This window comes from Phocoena phocoena, chromosome 19, assembly GCF_963924675.1.
Source record: "Phocoena phocoena chromosome 19, mPhoPho1.1, whole genome shotgun sequence".
Taxonomy (NCBI): Eukaryota; Metazoa; Chordata; class Mammalia; order Artiodactyla; family Phocoenidae; genus Phocoena; species Phocoena phocoena.
This window is the reverse complement of record NC_089237.1, coordinates 12,059,006-12,076,384: the sequence shown is the minus strand read 5'-3', so window position 1 is coordinate 12,076,384 and position 17,379 is coordinate 12,059,006. Positions and strand designations below refer to the sequence as shown.

The 17,379-nt window shown below is 59.6% G+C and overlaps 2 protein-coding genes across 4 annotated transcripts; both read left to right on the top strand.

Moving 5' to 3' along the window:
- Positions 1-1,652: 1,652 nt before the first annotated feature.
- On the top strand, positions 1,653-5,681 carry PYCR1 (pyrroline-5-carboxylate reductase 1). 3 transcript variants are annotated; one of them, XM_065896734.1, is made up of 7 exons: positions 1,653-1,761; positions 2,013-2,083; positions 2,808-2,987; positions 3,225-3,446; positions 3,626-3,718; positions 3,873-4,036; positions 4,859-5,681. In XM_065896734.1, exons 1-7 carry the CDS (start codon positions 1,695-1,697, stop codon positions 5,022-5,024), a joined length of 963 nt encoding a protein of 320 aa, XP_065752806.1. In that variant the 5' UTR covers positions 1,653-1,694; the 3' UTR covers positions 5,025-5,681. The 3 variants fall into 3 exon arrangements, with proteins under 3 accessions (XP_065752806.1, XP_065752808.1, XP_065752807.1); XM_065896736.1 differs by lacking the exon at positions 3,225-3,446 and having other exon boundaries at positions 1,695-1,761; positions 4,859-5,024; XM_065896735.1 differs by lacking the exon at positions 3,626-3,718 and having other exon boundaries at positions 1,695-1,761; positions 4,859-5,024.
- Positions 5,682-9,072: 3,391 nt separating this feature from the next.
- Positions 9,073-14,972, top strand: MAFG (MAF bZIP transcription factor G). Its single transcript, XM_065897445.1, has 3 exons — positions 9,073-9,278; positions 13,351-13,413; positions 13,511-14,972. The coding sequence occupies exons 2-3, from the start codon at positions 13,378-13,380 to the stop codon at positions 13,961-13,963; spliced, it is 489 nt and encodes a 162-aa protein (XP_065753517.1). The 5' UTR covers positions 9,073-9,278; positions 13,351-13,377; the 3' UTR covers positions 13,964-14,972.
- The last annotated feature ends 2,407 nt before the right edge of the window (positions 14,973-17,379 follow it).

The following is a 17,379-nucleotide window of genomic DNA, read 5'->3' as shown; positions in this document are numbered from 1 at the left end:
AAGTTTGCGTCTATGGGTTTGAGTCTGGGCCACTCCCTGAACAGTCCACTTTGGACCAGATCTTACTATAGCTCCTCCCTCAGAGGGTGAGTACTGAACACCAGAATAAACATACGAGGAGGCCTGGACATCTGCTGCGTACACACGCTCACTACACAGTGGTCTGGTGGTGTTGATGTTGGTCATTATTATGTCAAGAACTCACAGCCCTGCTTCTGCGGCACAATCGTCCAAGTAACACTGCAATTACATTTCAGAAGAGTCTGTAGTCACTTAAGATACAGAACCGAAAAAATAAAGCAGCTCGCCCCCTCCCCTGGTGGGGGGATGGGATGTCAATGATGATGCTTCTTACTTTGCCCTTAACCCTGCTGCCGACTGGGACCCCAGACTATCCTGAAACCCAAATGCAGACTCCGCTAAGACGAGCCCTGAGCACATCCTCAGGGGGAGATGACTAGAGCTTTTTTCTTCGGAAAACCTAGGGTCAAAAAATTCCAGACCCTTCAGATGAGATGTCAGGAGACATGGGTGCTCCGTGGAAACTGGGGGCACTAGGGGGTCATCTTCCTCTATCTACTGGTTGACCACCACCCACCGTGAGAGCCTGTTTGAGGAGGTTCACGTGATAACAGGCCAGTGGCCCCCAGTGTCATGCAGTTTTCAAAGGGCGCCTGAGCCTTAGAAGAGACTTGGAGAGCAGAAACCCCAGGTGGGAAGGAGGGAGTCCAGATCTCAGGGGGACCGACCTAGACCTCCCAGATGCCTCCCCGCTTTGAGATTCTGAGAAGGTCCGGGCTATGTCGCCAGTTTCCAAACCCGAGTGAGGGCCACGCCGTCACGGACGCCAGCCTGACGTGTCCGTGTCCATGTCCAACGACAGGGCTCCGAGAGAAGAGTCCTAGCCCAGGGCCACTCTTTGAGGGCCCAGCTCCTGCCGCCCCTCCCCCGGCGCTCTCAATCCTCAGGCGCGGTCCCGGGGGATGCGGGTGGGGGCGGCGAGGGTTTCGATGCGCTGGGGCCGAGACTGCAGGCGCAGGTTCGGGAGTGCGGGGGCGACTGGACCCAGCGGGAGGGGGCGGGGTGAGCGGATGATGCAACTGCCCCTCGGCGCCTCCCGCGCCCCCAGATTGGCCAGTTCCAGGGCGGCCGCGCCGCGGATTGGCTGGGGCGGGGGGGCCCCTCCGGCGCTGAGTGCCGCGTGGCGGGCGCGCAGCTGCGGACAGGGGGAGACTCGCAGCGAGTAACTGGGTATTTGGGAGCCAAGCTGTGGGTCGGGGTTCGGCTCGGGCGGGCGGTGGTGCCGCCGGGCAGAGGGAAATGCAAGTCCGCGCACTCGCCTCCGGCGTCGGGGGGGCTCGGACCTGGGGGAGCGTGGGCGTGGGGAGGGGATTCGGGCGTGGGGGCGTCCCCCTACCCCATGCCTCTTCCCGACCCTTTCCGGAGGCTGGCTCACCCCTCTCTGCCCCCTGTCTGGGACCCGCAGGAGCAGGTCGGGACGCTGCGGTGGGCGGGGGCACCGGAGCGGGGGAGAGTTAGACCCGCTGGGATGGGGGTCACCGGTCGGCGGTGGAGTGGCCAAGCCTGGCACTGTCCGCCTAACTTCTTGTTCTGGATTCTGCCCATCTTCCCGCAGCTGCTCCTGCGGAGACGGTGCCAGCTGTGAGGGCAGTGGGCGCAGGCCTCCAGACACCATGAGCGTGGGCTTCATCGGGGCTGGCCAGCTGGCCTTTGCCCTGGCCAAGGGCTTCACAGCAGCCGGTAGGCGCTGCGGCCAGGAAGGGGCCAAGCGTGAGAGGGTGGGCCAGTTACTCTTCCCCAGGCTGCGAGGTGAGGGTGGAGTCTGCATTAACGTGCCTCATTTGAGCACTGTGGGAAACGGTAGCCTTGGAAGGTTTGGGGTAAGGCAGGGTTTGCTGTCTTATCCTGGGTGGTGCGATTTCTGTTCTTCCTGAGGATGTGGTGGAGGGACACCAAGACTGGCCTTGAGGGAGGAACTCTGTCTCTCACAGGTGTCCTGGCTGCCCACAAGATAATGGCCAGCTCCCCAGACATGGACCTGGCCACTGTTTCTGCCCTCAGGGTAGGTGCAGGGTGGAGGGTGACCAGTCAGTATTTCTAGAGGCCAGTGTGTGATAGCCTTGACCCTGGAAGGCCAGGAGTAGCAGCCCCAGAGGGAGGCACCATGCCACAGTCCCCCACGCCAATGAGAAGAGGGTCCCTGGGCTGGAGTATTTAAAAGGCCCTGCTTCCTGGCTTGCAGATGGGTCCCCTCCCTATGCTTTTGGGAACTTGGTGACTGGCACATGTGCCGCTGGTGGTCAGGAATGGGGTTCCCCAAGTGGAGCCACCACAGGGGATCACAGTATGGGGGCCAGGAGAGACTACCTGGGGGCTGAATACAGTTTCAGTTTGCCATAACTGAGTGAGGGTTCCATGTCCAAGGGTGGGGGCAGGCTACCAGCTTGAGACCACTATCCACACCACCACTCGCACTTGACGAGGTGGTCAGGGGTTTGGGGGCTGCAGCCCTAGGTGGGGTGGGCTGGGACTGTGGTTTGGATGCAGTTTCGCTTGTCCGCCCACAAAAAAAATATCTTCCAGATCAGGATGCTTCCTCCACTTTTGGGTGGGAAGGGCAGTTAGACGGTGTCAGAGCCCCGTGCCTTGAGCCCCCAGCCCTGCCATGCCCACGTTCCCATCATCCTCTGTGCTGTTCTACACGAGGGGCTCTTGGCCTGCGGGGATACTAAGGGGGCCAGCCAGCCACATACAGCAGGCTGAGCTCGCCTTGGCGCTCCCTGCAGAAGATGGGGGTGAGCCTGACGCCCCACAACAAGGAGACCGTACAGCACAGTGACGTGCTCTTCCTGGCGGTGAAACCACACATTATCCCTTTCATCCTGGATGAGATTGCCGCCGACATTGAGGATCGGCACATCGTGGTGTCCTGTGCAGCTGGCGTTACCATCAGCTCCATCGAGAAGGTGGGCACTGCGGGTCAGGGTCCGGCGGGGTCTGGAGATGGGGAGGAAGTGTGCACTGCAGAGGGCTCAGGAGCCCTGTTGTGCTCCACACTTGGTTCTCCATCTTTGGAATGGGTGTGTTTGTATAGCTCACAGAACTCAGGAAGCATTCAGTTGGGTGGGCATGTTCACACCCGCACCCAGCACAGCATGCTGGGCAAGGGGCTGGGAGGGACACACAGCCAGTTTCTCCCCCAGAAGCTGACAGCGTTCCAGCCGGCCCCCAAAGTCATCCGCTGCATGACCAACACGCCGGTCGTAGTGCGGGAAGGAGCCACTGTGTATGCCACGGGCACCCACGCCCAGGTGGAGGATGGCAGGCTCCTGGAGCAGCTCATGGGCAGTGTGGGCTTCTGCACGGAGGTGGAGGAGGACCTGATTGATGCTGTCACGGGACTCAGCGGCAGCGGCCCAGCTTATGTGAGGACTGGGGAGGAGCGGGGGCAGTAGGCAGTCCCCAGGATCTCAGGGCATGTCTGCCCATCTTCCACCCTCCTCCTTGCTCTGGGCCCCTGCGGGCAGAGCTGCTGGGCTAACCACTGCCTAGAGGAAATGGTGAAAAGGCCTGGGACAGCAGCTTAGGTGCTTTCTCTCTGCAGGCATTCACAGCCCTGGATGCACTGGCTGATGGGGGCGTGAAGATGGGGCTTCCAAGGCGCCTGGCAGTCCGCCTCGGGGCCCAGGCTTTGCTGGTTAGTGTTCTTCCTGACCCTCTGGTGGGGGCCACTCCTTACCAGGACCAAGACTGGTGCTCTGGGGTGGATGGGTGGAGAGTCAGTGGGTGCTGCATTGGCTGGGGCTGGAAGCAGTACCCTCACAACCTTCAGCCCCCCCCTCTGGCTTCAGGGCGCCGCCAAGATGCTACTGGACTCCGAACAGCACCCAGGCCAGCTCAAGGACAACGTCTGCTCTCCTGGTGGGGCCACCATCCACGCCTTGCACGTGCTGGAGAGCGGGGGCTTTCGCTCCCTGCTCATCAATGCCGTGGAGGCCTCTTGCATCCGCACACGGTGGGCTCCCGCTGCTGCCTGCCCACTCAGTCATTCACTCACCAGATGTTTATCAAGCTCTGGCCTACCAGCGGGTAGGGTGCGGGGAGCCCTGAGGTTCCCTGGGGTGGCGGTGTGCAGCATCGCTCACCACTCTCCATCATCCTGTGAAGAGGGGCCCTCTGGGCCCACGCTGGGCTCCGCACGTGATTTCATCACTTGTGGCCTTCAGACTGGGGTGGTCATCCAAGCCAGGGAGGCAGACCAGGGGGAACCTCTGTGGGGCTGATGATAACACATTCCTCTTGGCCTTGCCGGGGAGACTGAGAGAGTTAGAAGCACAGGATGCGCTGGCACAACGACAGCACATGAGAGCTGAAAGAAATCCAAAGAGCAGGGGATGGACAGGCCTCCAGGATGGACAGGGCTCTTTCTCACCGTCCTACCTGCTCTCCAGTCCAAGCCCACAGGCTTCTCTGCCACTGCCTGACAGTGAGGCTAGAACGTAATGCTGCTCTCCTGGCACCAACCTGCAGGGGAGACAGATGAGGCATGTGTCCCGTGCTCAGGGCCATGAGGGCTCAGTGTCTGGGGGGCTGCTGGTAGATTCGGTGACCCTGAGCTGGCTTGAATGAGGTGAGAGGCCGCTGAACGGCAATCTAGGGGAGAGGTAGCTGGCGGCGGGAAGCGCAGGGGCAAAGGCCCTGAGGTGGGAGTGACAGCACAGCAGCACCCTAGGCTGGCAGGTGCTGGGAGCTGTGCGCTTCTTGCCACTTCCACTTGGACCCCTGGGCTCGGAAGGAGGCGGAGCCCTGGACACAGCCCTCCTCGCTGTCTCCCCAGAGAGCTGCAGTCCATGGCCGACCGGGAGAAGGTATCACCAGCTGCCATCAAGAAGACCATCCTGGACAAGGTGAAGCTGGACTCCCCTCCCGGCACCTCACTGGCCCCTTCTGGCCACTCCAAGCTGCTGCCCCGCAGCATGGCCCCGGCAGGCAAGAAGGACTGAGGTGTCCAACCTGCCCGCAGGCCACTCTCTGCCTTTTCCTCCTGGGCTCGGAGCTCTGTGCTGGGAGTGTCTAGCCCCAGGCCTCACAGGATGTCCTCACATCCCCCGTGGCTCTGGTCCACTTGGGTCAGTGGAGCTGTAGCCAGGGAGGGGGCACATCACTTCCCAGTGGGAACCTCCATGGTCCCCAAGTGTGTCCTGGTCCAGAACAAGGAAGGATTCTCTGACCTAAGCCTCCCCCTTCCTCTGCCCCCAAACGAGGTCAGGACCACCTTCCTCCAGAGCTCAGGAGGCTTGGGGGGCTTCAGCACCCAGTGTCAGCTGGCTTGGGCTTGAGTACAAAGGTCAAGGTCCCCCCCGACCCACCCCACCCCAACCATGAAGGCCCAGCCAAGGAGAGAGCTTGATCCCACTCCTGCCCTTTCTCCACTCTCCACTCCTTCCTCAGTGTGGGAAGGGCCAGAGGGTCCCTGGAATCCAGCAAAAGGGCCCATGGTTCTTGGCCAGCGTGACATTTGAGAAAAGGGCTCCTCAGATGGTTGAACATCCGAGGCCCCAATACACTCAGGCCATCATCTCCCATTCCTGGTCCAACCAACAGATGCTGTCATTTCTGTCTCTGACTTTTCAGGTTAAATAAATTGGTTTCCAGCCCCAGTGTCCTGACTTCTAACTTTGTCACCACCTGTGGAGGGAGGCCCAGACCTGTGCCAGAGGGTCATTGCTGTCCGATGTAACACTGAAGGCTGAGCCAGCAGCCCACAGGCCCAGAGCCCTGCATTCCAACGCAGCCAGTCTGGTTGGTGGGGCTGAGTCTCCAATGAGCAGAGGGGGAGGGGGCTTCTGGGGCCTCAGTCACTAGAGGCATGACTGGAAGCTGGCACTGTAGGCTGGGCTTGGGAGGCCCTGCTGTGGGAGGGGCATCAGCCTCAGCACCCTCTATGCCTCCTGGTTTGGTGGGGGCAGATGTCTCCCCGACTCACCCAGGCGAGGCCAAGGGTGGGTGAGGAAGAAGCTTCCTAGGAAAGTGTATTAGGGTTCTCCAGAGAAACAACCAGTAGGAGATGGCTTATATATATATAAGAGGGAATATAGAAACAAAAGACATTTATTATAAGGAGTTGGCTCACACAGTTATGGAGGCTAGCAGGCAGGCTGGAGACCTGGAAAGAGCCAATATTTCGATTCAAAGGCCATCAGGCAGGGAGGGCTCATGTTGCAGGTGACGTCTGAAGGCAGAGGCTGATGGAGAGTTCTGTCTTACTCTGCAGAGGGTTGGTCCTCTATTCAGGCCTTCAACTGCTTGAGTGATGCCCACCCACATATGGAGGACAATCTGCTTTATTGGTGAAAATGTTAATTTGGTCTAATGTTGAAGTCTACTGATTCACATGTTAATTTCATGCAAAAACACCCTCACAGAAACAGAATAATATCTGGTCACCCCATGGCCCAAAGGTTGATGTAAAATTAACCATCACAGGAGGCCCACAAGATCAAAGGAGCTGCTGAGGTCAGAACCCTTTATGGGGCCAGGTGGGCTCACATTTGTTTGATCAACAGTTACTGAGCACAGAAACAGACACACACACAAACACACACCCGGGTGAGTATATCAGAGGAGCGGGGCTGGGTGTCTGTAGGGTGTTGGCAGGGGGCACCCAGGTGAAGCAGTGGGTCCCAGGAGGGGCAGGGGAGGGGACCAGGAGAGCCCCTGGGCAGAGGTTTTCCAGGAACTACTTTGCAAGGTCTCAACTCCAGTTCGTTTCCTTCCCCTGGGCCTACTTAGAACCAAGGCCTGATGCAAGTGGGGTAGGAGAGGGAGCACTCTGAGGACAAGGACCCAGCCTTCCAAATCTACAGGAGACAGGAAAAACAGAGCAAGTGAGGGGCAAGACCACATACCCTTGACCCTGCCAGGGTGGCCTCCAGAGTCTAGGTCACACCCTACGTACTGACTGCCCAAGGCTCTCACGGGGCCTAGAGTCCCTACAGGGCCCTCCTAAGGCATAAGCCCCTGGCACAGGCCACCATGCTGGTGGATAGAAGCTGGCATGAGGTGGGCTGTGGGCCTCCCCTGGCAAAGTACTTGGCAGTGCAGGGAGACCCTGGCACCCTCCCTCTGGGGAAAAGATGTCCCAGAAGAGATTGTCCCAAAGGCCACACATCTGCCCAGGACCAAAGCTTCCCCCTGACTGTTCCCTTAAGTCAAGGCCAGTCTCACTGTTTGAGTACCTGCTGTGTGTGTCAGGTGCTGACCAATAAGACAAGGGGGGCATGCTGCTCCCACATGTGCCCTGGGTCTGGGGTCTGGAGGAAGCCAGCAGGTGGCTCTAAAGTGAAGAATCACACGTCACAGCCTGGGAGGAGGCACAGGAGTCCAGACGAGCTTTGCGGTGGGCTTTGCGCCACCCCGTGAAAAACACACTGGGTTTCAGCAGGCAGGAACGTGAGCCTTGGTCCCAACCACCAAAAGCCAGATGTGGGGAAGTGGGGCAGAGCCACATGGGCCTGAGAAGGGGTGTGATGCGGGAAGAAAGCTATGAGGTCTCTGGTGTTCTGCAGGGACTGACACCTGGGGAACCCCCTGCAAGTGTGAGCACAGATCTGAGCAGAGCAGGCCAGAAGGAGCCGGCAGCTGGTGGTGAGGATGCTAGAGGTCCAAAAGGACCTCTTTCTTGGCCTCAGAGGCAAGTCTTTGTGATTTAGTACAATAAAAGTTGAGGGCTTTGGCTTCTCTGGTGGCGCAGTGGTTGAGAGTCCGCCTGCTGATGCAGGGAACACGGGTTCGTGCCCCTGTCTGGGAAAATCCCAGATGCCGCGGAGCAGCTAGGCCCGTGAACCATGGCCGCTGAGCCTGCGCATCCGGAGCGTGTGCTCCGCAACGGGAGAGGCCACAACAGTGACAGGCCCGTGTACCGCAACAACAACAAAAAGTTGAGGGCTTTAGAAGTCTTGCCCTGGGCATATTAAGGCCCTGTAGGTTCAGAGGGAAGCTACTGGAGTCTGGCAGAGAGAGCTGCTGACACCTTGATGTCCCCTGGCTCTGGGGGCCTCCTGGGTTGGCCTCCATCATTCATTCAGTGGCACTGAATCCCCTTGAGGACCCAGCAGCCCTCACTCATCCCTCTTTCAGCTCACCTGATTTCTACTGACCTGCCTGGCAGGGTAGGTCACCCTTCCTGGCTTTACACTTGAGAAGGTAAATCAACGTAGAAATTGGATCCCTTCAATTTCCCTTCTTCCTTTCGTCACCTCTTTCTCTGGGAATTTTGAACAGCAGTGAGAACTCCTTACAGAAAGTGCAGGAGCAGACATGGACCAGTGACCTGAGTTCCAGGCAGATGTTGATGAAACAGGAAAGGAAAGGTGCAATTCCTACATCAACTATTAATTCAACAGATGTTTACCCCACACTCACCCTGAGCCGGACTCGTTCCAGGAACCGCCTGAGTCCTTGTCACTCATGTGAGCTCTCGGGATGTTGTGTGAAGACAGACCACTACACAGAGGATCTTGGAGGCGGCCTTGAGAAGACCTAAGTTTTGAATCCTGGACAAGCCCTTCACCTACAGGAGCGTATGGGTCTCCTGTGTGCCAGGCCACTGTTCCTGGCAGGGATGAGACCCGCTCCAGTTACGGAGGCAGTGCATGCAGTCTCACAGGCGGCATCAGAAACACCATGAGAATCTTCTCCATAATGAATGGGGACCTCGGGTCCGAACCTGCACCCTGGACACGTGGCCTTTGAAACGTCTACACAGAAGGCTCAGGAAGAGCATTTGGTTAGGATCACCAGGCCCCGCCTCGAAGGGGGCGTGGCTGGTCGGGAGCGCACTCCCGGGCCAGTCCCGCGAGACCTCACCCACCAAGCGCGGCTTGCGTTGCCCGGGCGACGGCGCCCGGGCGCGCAGGCGCAGTGCGGGCGTGCCCCGCCCCCCGCCGCCGCCGCCGCCGCGCCTTCCCCTTTAAGCCCCAGCCGGTCGCGTCGCCGCTTCATGAATGGAGCCCACGTGACCAAACATCATGTGACGTCTGTGGAGCGGCGGCGGCGGCGGCGGCGGCGGCGGAGGAGGAGGATCCGGAGCCCCAAGCCTGGTCTGGCCCGGCCTTCCCAGCGCGCTCGGCCCGGCCCGCGCAGGCGGCGAGCCCCCACTCTGGGCCCGGAGCCCCCGCGCGGCCAGCCCCGCGCGGCCTCGGAGCGCCCGCCCCGCCCCGCCCCGGCCTCGGCCCGCCGGGCCCGCAGTGTGGTGGGTGAGTGCGGCGGCGGCCGGGCCGGGGCCGGGGCCGGGGCCGGGGGCCGGGGCCGAGCGGGGGGCGGGCGGGTGCTCCGATCCGGGGGCGGGTGCTCGCGGGGCCGCTGCTCCTTCCGGCGGCCTGTGGCGGCGTGGTCCGGGTGCTCCGGGCTTTGGGTCTGCCCTGTGCCCTGCTGGCGGCCCATGCCTCGATTTCCCCACCGGTCCGGAGCGGCTCCTGGTCCCTCCACCGGGGGTGCTGGGGTGGGCGCGCGGGCCCGCAGGGGCGGGGTGGGGCGTGCGCTGGTCTTGCTCGGTGAAGCCGGGGAGTCCTGGAGGGAGGGACGGCCGGGGTGGCGGGAGGAAAGGGTGGGGTCGAGCGGGGCGCCCAGGGCTCCGTGGAAGAGCGCGGCGGCCCCAGCCTGAGCTGCTGATTCATCAGGTGTCTGTGTCAACGCCTCCCAGGCGCGGGGTCCTCGGCTGGCTAGGGGGAGGAAGCGGCACGTGGGGGTGGGGGTGGCTGGGAAGACCCTGCCCGCTCCGGCTTCGCTCCGTCACACGCTTGCCAGAGCCCAGAAGGAGACTTGCTGAGTCATCAGCATGAGGTCACTCGATGCTCGTCCTGATGCCTGGGGGGATTAGAGCTAGGGGCCTGAGAGGCCGGGAAACAGGGGTAAGAGAGAAACCGTGGGGAGTGAGAAGGGGCCAGGCCCTGGGCTGGGGCGCCTGCTTAAGTTTGGGCTGATGTGGGAGTTTAGGGTAGGGTGGGTGCGGAGTAAATGGAGAGGTCGCGGTGCAGGTTATCCCGGGGTAGAGGGTGAAGCCCCTGGCCTGTTCATCCCCTCCCAGGCAGGCTCTTCTCAGGCTGCTGGTCCCTGACCCGCCTCTGGGACAGCTCCCCAAACTGGGAAATAGTTCTGAGTGAGAAGAGGGGAGGAGCTTAGGGGGGCCGTGCTTGCGGGCTGGGAAGTAGGCTTTCCCTATGACTGGTCTGTTTGGCCAGGCTGGGAAGTCTCCCGGTGGGAAGAGGCCGAGGCAGTGGGTGAAGGAGGGATGCCTGTACTAGAGTCCTGGGTGACAGTGGACAGGGCAGAGGGCGAGTAGGCGCAGCTCTACCAGGAAATTGCAAATGAGAGGAGGCAGCAGGACTTAGACTCTGATCAGGGGAGCGAGGTGTCTGGTGACCAGGCTGTGGCTCTCTTCGCAGCCTGGCCTTGGGGTCCGGGTTGAGGCTGCGGGTGGTGGTAACTTTGAGGGCGCCCAGCAGGTGGACTGGTGTGGATGGCATGGGTTGAAGAATCCCAATCACCCCAAAGTTGTTCCACTTGAGGTTGGGGTGCAGTATTGTGCAGATTAGCAAAGAACGTGGCCCTGATGGGTGTCAGGCCAGGTGGTAGGGACTCCTGGGGAGTGACAGCCTCAGGGTGGTGTGGCTTGAGCCACTTTTCCTGGGTGTATGAATGGTTCCTGGTCTTCAGGGGTGGGGGAGTGTTTCGTCTAGACCAGAGCTGACCATTCTTGCCCATGCGTTCATGGCTAGGTAAGGCTGACCTTGTAGTTTGTCCTCAGGCATTCCCTGCCGCTGCCCTCTCCCCCATCCCTGAGCTTATAGATGCCAGATGTCTTAACACTTCAGCTGATCTTTTGGCTGGAATTTTATGCCCCAGGAAAATGCAGATTCCTGGAGGGATTTTTTTTCAGATCTTCTCAGCTACTTATGCTTTGGTGGAAATTAAGTTTTAGACTTTTTTCAGAGGGCTTCTGGAGGAGGTGGGTCTAAAGGGCAGGGTGGGAGTGTAGCGGGCTAGGTGGGGGCTCCAGAGTGACCAAGGCCACACCTGCCTTGGCTTGGGAGGTTTGGCCACTGGGGTTTGCAGGACAGGAGAAGGAACAGGGGCGGGCTGGCCTCTTGTCTACTGTCCATGCCCTGGAGTTTGGGCCCAGGGGAAGGGGATGGAGTCCTTTCCCCTTTCCGGCTGGCTCTCACCTTGAGTGGGTGGCCCTGAGTACCTTGGTGGATCAGTACTCTTGGGACCACCCATGCCTTCTCCACAAGATGTGCTCAGCCTCAGGGGGAGCAGAGGCGGGAGGAGGGCTGAGGGTTCTTGATCTAGTCTCTGGGATCCCCTCCCTCTGGTTTCTAGAGGTGCCCTGAGCCATCAATCCTAGCCCATGCCCAAAAGCTGTCTCTGTCCCATCAGTGTGTGTCCCCAGGTAGTGGAGACAAGGCCAGGAGGCTGGAAGCGTGGGCTGTGCTGAGACCCACCCCTCCCCCACCCGAGCACAAGCACACCTTTGATTAGGAGGCGATTGGCTTCACTTGTGCTGAGTTCAGGGCTTCTGTGGAGGGTGAAATCTGCCGAGGAGGCACTTTTCAGCTCCCAGCCGCCACGCTCGGCACTTTTCTGTGTGATCTCTTCAGGAAGTCACCGTGTGCTCAGCATTCGTGGGGTGGAGGGAGGATGGCGGGTGGGAAAAGCTGGTGCCAAGGCTTTTCCTTTGGACTGACAGTGGCAGGACCAGTGCAGTGACGCTGGACCTGGACCTGAGGTTGGGGGAGCTCCTCCAGCTCTGCCTTGAGGACTTGACTCCCGGGGTAGGCGTGGGGCCCTGAGGACCTTCTGGCCTCCAGCTCCTCTGCCCCATCCTCTGCTCTGGAAGAACATTGGGGCCGGAGCCTCGGGGCATGGCTGTGGGGAGGCGTCTCTGGCCCCCTTGCCTGCAGCCTGGCATCCTGATGCAGGGCTGGGTGAGGAGGGGTCTCTACCCTGAGTGAGTGTTTGCCTCCACCTCCCCAGCCATACTTTAGTGACCTGATAGGGCTGAGAAGACCCCGCAGCCCCAAATTGCCTGAGTGCTTGTAGCTTCTCCAGGAGGGCACCACAGTGCTTGTTAGGCCTCCGTTTACCTCCCTGCATCTAACCTGGAAGGTCATGGAGGGAGTTGGGGGGGGCAGAGGGGGTCCAGCTGAGCCAGGAATCCCAGGACTAGGTGGGTAAAAATGTCCTTGGCAGGGCTGCGGAAAAGAGGACCAAGTGGGTGGGAGGGGGGCCTCTGGTTTTTGTTCCTTGCCCTGTGGGTGCGGACCCTGAGCAGGGAGCCAGAGAGTAGTCAGTGGCCAGAGAGGGCTGAGCAGGCCGCTGGGGGTCGATTGTGGGCACACTTGTGAAATACCTTGGATGGGGTGGGGCAGAGTACAAAAGGCTGCAACCCAAAGCCACAGGATGGTTACTCCATCAGCAGCAGAGGTGGACGGAGAGGGCCAAGGGGCCTGGGGCCGGCTTCTCCGGCTGGAGTGTCCGCCACCAGTAGGCTTGGGGAACTCCCACCAGTGTTAAAGACAGAGTCAGAGCTGGTTGGACAGCTCCGTTTGCTGCTCTTCAAAGTGAGCAGTCTGGGAGAATTGGCGCTCTCCTGCATCCTCTCCTCTGCCCGAGTCCCCAGTGGGGACGCCCAGTGAGCCTTCATGGGAGCAGGGCTTTGCCGCAGGCCAGCTTAGGGGAGGTAGAGCCCTAGAGTACACACTCACAGGGACGCTGGCCCTGGCCCTCACCTGCCGTTGGCCAGGCTGGCCTTCGTTGCCCCAGCAGCTTGCTGCTGCCCGTCCCCTGGAGCTGTGTTGGCTGGCGGCCTTGGGGAGTGCCAGGCTGGTGAGAGAGCGGGAGCGATGTGCTGAGTCAGCATGACTCGCCAGGAACAGCCGTGCTCTGGGGCGCACTGGGGTTATTTTTAAAGCTCCCGGCTTCCTTCTAGGCTGGCCCCTCCCTCATCCTTCTAATCTCTCCCCTGGCCCCTTTTCTTGCCTCTGCCTCCCTAATAGCCCTTCAGTTCCCCTTCCCCCATCAGACCCTCCTGGTCTCCCACCTGGTTCCCTAGGGGCAGGGGGACAAGGAGCAGCCCAGCTTGGGAGAGGCGAGGCTGAAGGGCGGTCCTTGAGGCCAGGTATCAGGGGAATGGGCGGGCAAGGGGTGAGGCTGGGGACTGGGTGCCTTCCCCTGAGTGGGCAGAGGGTGTAAGGGGGCTCAGGGCTCTGTGTGGACTGGGTAGGGGAAGGGTCTCCAGGGTCCTGACCTACGCTCCCTGTCTCACAGAGTGCCTGCTTGCTGTGCCCTCGGGTTATGACGACCCCCAATAAAGGAAACAAGGCCTTGAAGGTGAGCAGATAGGGTGGGCAGTGTCTCAGGGCTGGGGTGGCACAGGGGCAGACTACCCCCACTTGGCCTGTGACCTCGTGCGCTATGCCCTCCCCAGGTGAAGCGGGAGCCGGGAGAGAATGGCACCAGCCTGACAGATGAGGAGCTGGTGACCATGTCAGTGCGGGAGCTGAACCAGCACCTGCGGGGCCTGTCCAAGGAGGAGATCATCCAGCTGAAGCAGCGCCGGCGCACGCTCAAGAACCGCGGCTATGCCGCCAGCTGCCGCGTGAAGCGGGTGACCCAGAAGGAGGAGCTGGAGAAGCAGAAGGCAGAGCTGCAGCAGGAGGTGGAGAAGCTGGCCTCGGAGAACGCCAGCATGAAGCTGGAGCTCGATGCCCTGCGCTCCAAGTACGAGGCCCTGCAGAACTTCGCCAGGACCGTGGCCCGAAGCCCTGTGGCGCCAGCTCGGGGTCCCCTTGCTGCTGGCTTGGGGCCCCTCGTCCCCGGCAAGGTGGCCGCCACCAGCGTCATCACGATAGTAAAGTCCAAGACGGACGCCCGGTCGTAGGGATGCGCTTGCCCAGGCGGGTCTGCAAGGGGCCAGTAGGCGCATGGCAAATTCAGCAGCCCTGTCCCCTTCTCCCTCTCTCCTCTTTCTCCTCTTCTCTTCTTTTCCTCCTCTCCTACCTCCTCCCTTCCCTGCAAAGCACAACCTGCACCCCAGGGGCGCCGGGCTGAGCCCCTTTGATCTCGTCGTTGTCATCGTGTGTTTTGTACGTTGGGATTGGTCAGTTTGGTGGTGACGTGGGGTCGCCCCTGCCCCCTTTGTCCCACGAGCAGGTGGGCTTGGAGTCCAGAGTCGGCCTGTGGGAGTGGACAGAGAGAAGGATTGACCGGGTGCTCTGGGGCACATGTGTCCCTGAGCAGGGAGGGCTGCAGGGCAGGAGAGAGGCTGTTCTCCTTGCAGAATGGCCCACAGGCTCTGACAGCTGCCAGGCTAGCGGGAGGCTGGGCAGTTCACTCTCAGCTCGGCCTGCAGGCATAGATAGGCACTGCTCTGCAGAGTAGGCTGTCCCTGAGGGCCCTGGACAGGCGGGCCACTGGTCTGGCGCTGGGGGGGGATGGGGTGTCGTGTGGCTGTGGGCCGGGGGCCTTGGCACTCACACCTGACGTGTTGCACTGAACAAGACCAAATCACTGGTTGTGAGCGTACGTGAAGGGTGTGTCCAGTGTCCTACGATGGGTCCCGTGTCACTGTTTACATGACCTATTTGTGTGGTTACATAGCCCTTTATTTAAAAGAGAGAAGTTCCTTTTACGAAGTTATTAAATTATATGTTTAAAAGCTAAAGAAAAAAAAGCTGCAGAGTATTTATAAAACTGTCTTTTTAAAAAAAAAAAAGCGAGAACATTTGACCGTATAAACAGAAAAGGGAAGAAAGTATAATAGAAACTTTGCTACTTTAAAAAAAGAAAAAAAAATCCTTTCTTGTAAACTTACAGACAAGTCTTTGTGGCTGTTGAAGTTTAGTTTTTATATACACAGAGTTATCAGACGTTATTTATAAAACTTAGTTAAAAAAAAGACAAAAAAAAAGCCAAGCCGTGAGCGACCAGAAGGCGCGTCCTGACGTCCTCTTTGCTATCTCTTTTGCAATCGTACCGAAAGTGACTTACTCCTTCGCCCTTCCTGCTCCGTCTCTTGCCGGTGCCGTGGTGTTGTCTGTGCCTGGTGAGGTCTTGTGCAGCGTCCCGTGCTGGTGCTTCTGGTGACCTTTGACCTGTGGGTGTCACTTCTTGTGTCTGTTCTCCCGTGTTTGTTTTTTGGATTTGGTTGTGGTTTTGCTTCTGCTGGCTTGTCAGGCCTGGGCTGTAGTGCCAGGCTGCGCCTGCTCCAGTGGAGCTTGGGGTGTCTGTGCCTCCAGCCCAGCCTCTTCTGCTTTGGCGCCCACCCCGAGCCCCCGGGGGGTCAGATGCAGGGCTCTGCCACACCCCTCTGCTGACCCTTGGTTTCGCATGTGTGTCTCAGGCTTGGGCTGATCCAGTGGCAGGGTAGGTGAAACTGGGGGTCATCCTGGGCCCCCCTCCCGCCCCCTCACTACTTCCTTGCCCACCATCTCTGGCCCTGGGTGGGGGCTTGCAGGGACCCACTGTGGGTGCCCGCCAGGCCAGGGCCAAGCTGCCCCCAACTGTCTTCCTTCTGGCCTCCAGTCAATGTGTTTGGGCTCCAGCCACCAATCTGGGGTTTGTTCCGGTGGATTTTGTGTGGGCCTCAGCAGGGGAACCCCAGGGGCCCGCAGCCCACTCATCCCAGAACTGTTTCCATGCTGCGGGACGGTGCTTCCCAGGCAGAACCAGGTGGTTTCGGGGCCCACCTGGGGCAGCCCCTTCTCCTTGCCTGAGGGCCTGGGGGTCTCCACCAGTGCCAGACAAGGGCTACGGTCTCCAGGGCCAGGTCCTGTCCCCCCTCTCCCCCTGAACATGCTGGCAGCTCTTGGCTATGGGCCTTCTTTCAACTCCCTTTGGGGTCTGTGTCTTCCAGGGATCCACTGCTTGGCTTGTGGAGGTGCTTCCCCGGGGCTGAGCCCACCTCCCCGTCCTGGCCACTCAGTGAGGCAGCCAAGTCTCCCAGACTTGGCTCAGGCAGCTGCTCGTAGGCATGTGATGGGGCTGCCTGTGGTGCCCGCTCCCCAAGAGGCTACTGCCCTGGCTCTGGCCGTGTGGGGCTTGGCTACTCCTTGGAGTTGCTGGTTGGCTTCTCTGGGGGTCCTGAACCCCTGAAAAGGCACAGACAAGTGAGCTAATGAAAAGAAAAACAATGCGGCCAGGCAGGGTTTAACCTTGTGGACAGCAGAATCTTCATCCCAGAGTTTACAGTGTGCCTGTGGGATAGGAGGGGGGATGTGCTGTCAACTTCTGTTGTCTTGATGGGCTGATCTTGGCCCTAGATATTCAGAGACATTCCTGGCTGTACCCAGGTTGGCCTGCAATGGAGATTTTGACCATTGACTCTGAATCACTTAGTGGCTTCCTTTGCCTCCCTGCAGTCTGGCTTTGTCTACCTAAGGTCCAGACGAGAGTAGTTGATGTTTCTTGTAGCAGCAAGTTGGAATCACATCATAAGAATCCCTAAAGAGAGATCATGCCCTGTCCTGGACAGGGGGAGGGACAGGCTCCCCATGTCCAAGTACGGTTCCCACTTTTATCCTGGCTGGGAGGTGGTCCTCCATCTCTGTGCACCCCTGCCATGCTGTAGACCTAGAGAGAGGAGGGTTTGAGGGTGAGCATGTGCTGAACAGAAATTGCAGGTCCTTGGTTTCATTTACAGACGCTTCTGGAGTTAGTGAAGCTATACTTCCTTTCGAGGTTTTTGGATTTGGAGCAACTGTTCCTTGGGTCTGGGGGAGCATCCTGCTCCCATCAAGCCAGTCTCTCTGGGGCTGCTGTGCCCCTTCTCCCCTTCACTTTGGTTATTGACAGTAGATCCTGTGTCCACATGTGACCGTTTGGCGTCTTTCTGATTCTCGTTAATTCGTTTTTCCTACTGTGAGCGTGTTGTGTTCTCTCTCCTCAACTTTTTGACACAGCGAATTGAGGGCTTTGGCCGAGGCCAAGTCTCCCAAACTTGTCCGCTAAGTAAACCATAATGTGCACCTTCCTTCACACCTTGCCCTTGCCCACATTCTCCCTATCCCAACATGGACACTCAGATTTCAGAGGAGAACCCTTTGAGAACAGGTCAGCTCCTTCCCAGAGTATGGCCCCAGGGAGCCCTCCCCATGGCTCTTGGCTGCTGCTCCAGGTGGCACTGCGTTTGCGCAGGTGAGAAGTTGTGGCTGCTTTGTGGTGTGCTGGTTTGTGCCGGGTGCCAGGCCTCCCTGGAGGCTTTTCTACTCTTGGTCCAGGCTTCAGGTCTGGGCATAACCCTGATTAGCAGCAGCAGCCTTGATGGTTGGTGGCTGGGCCCACAGCTCTGATGAGCTG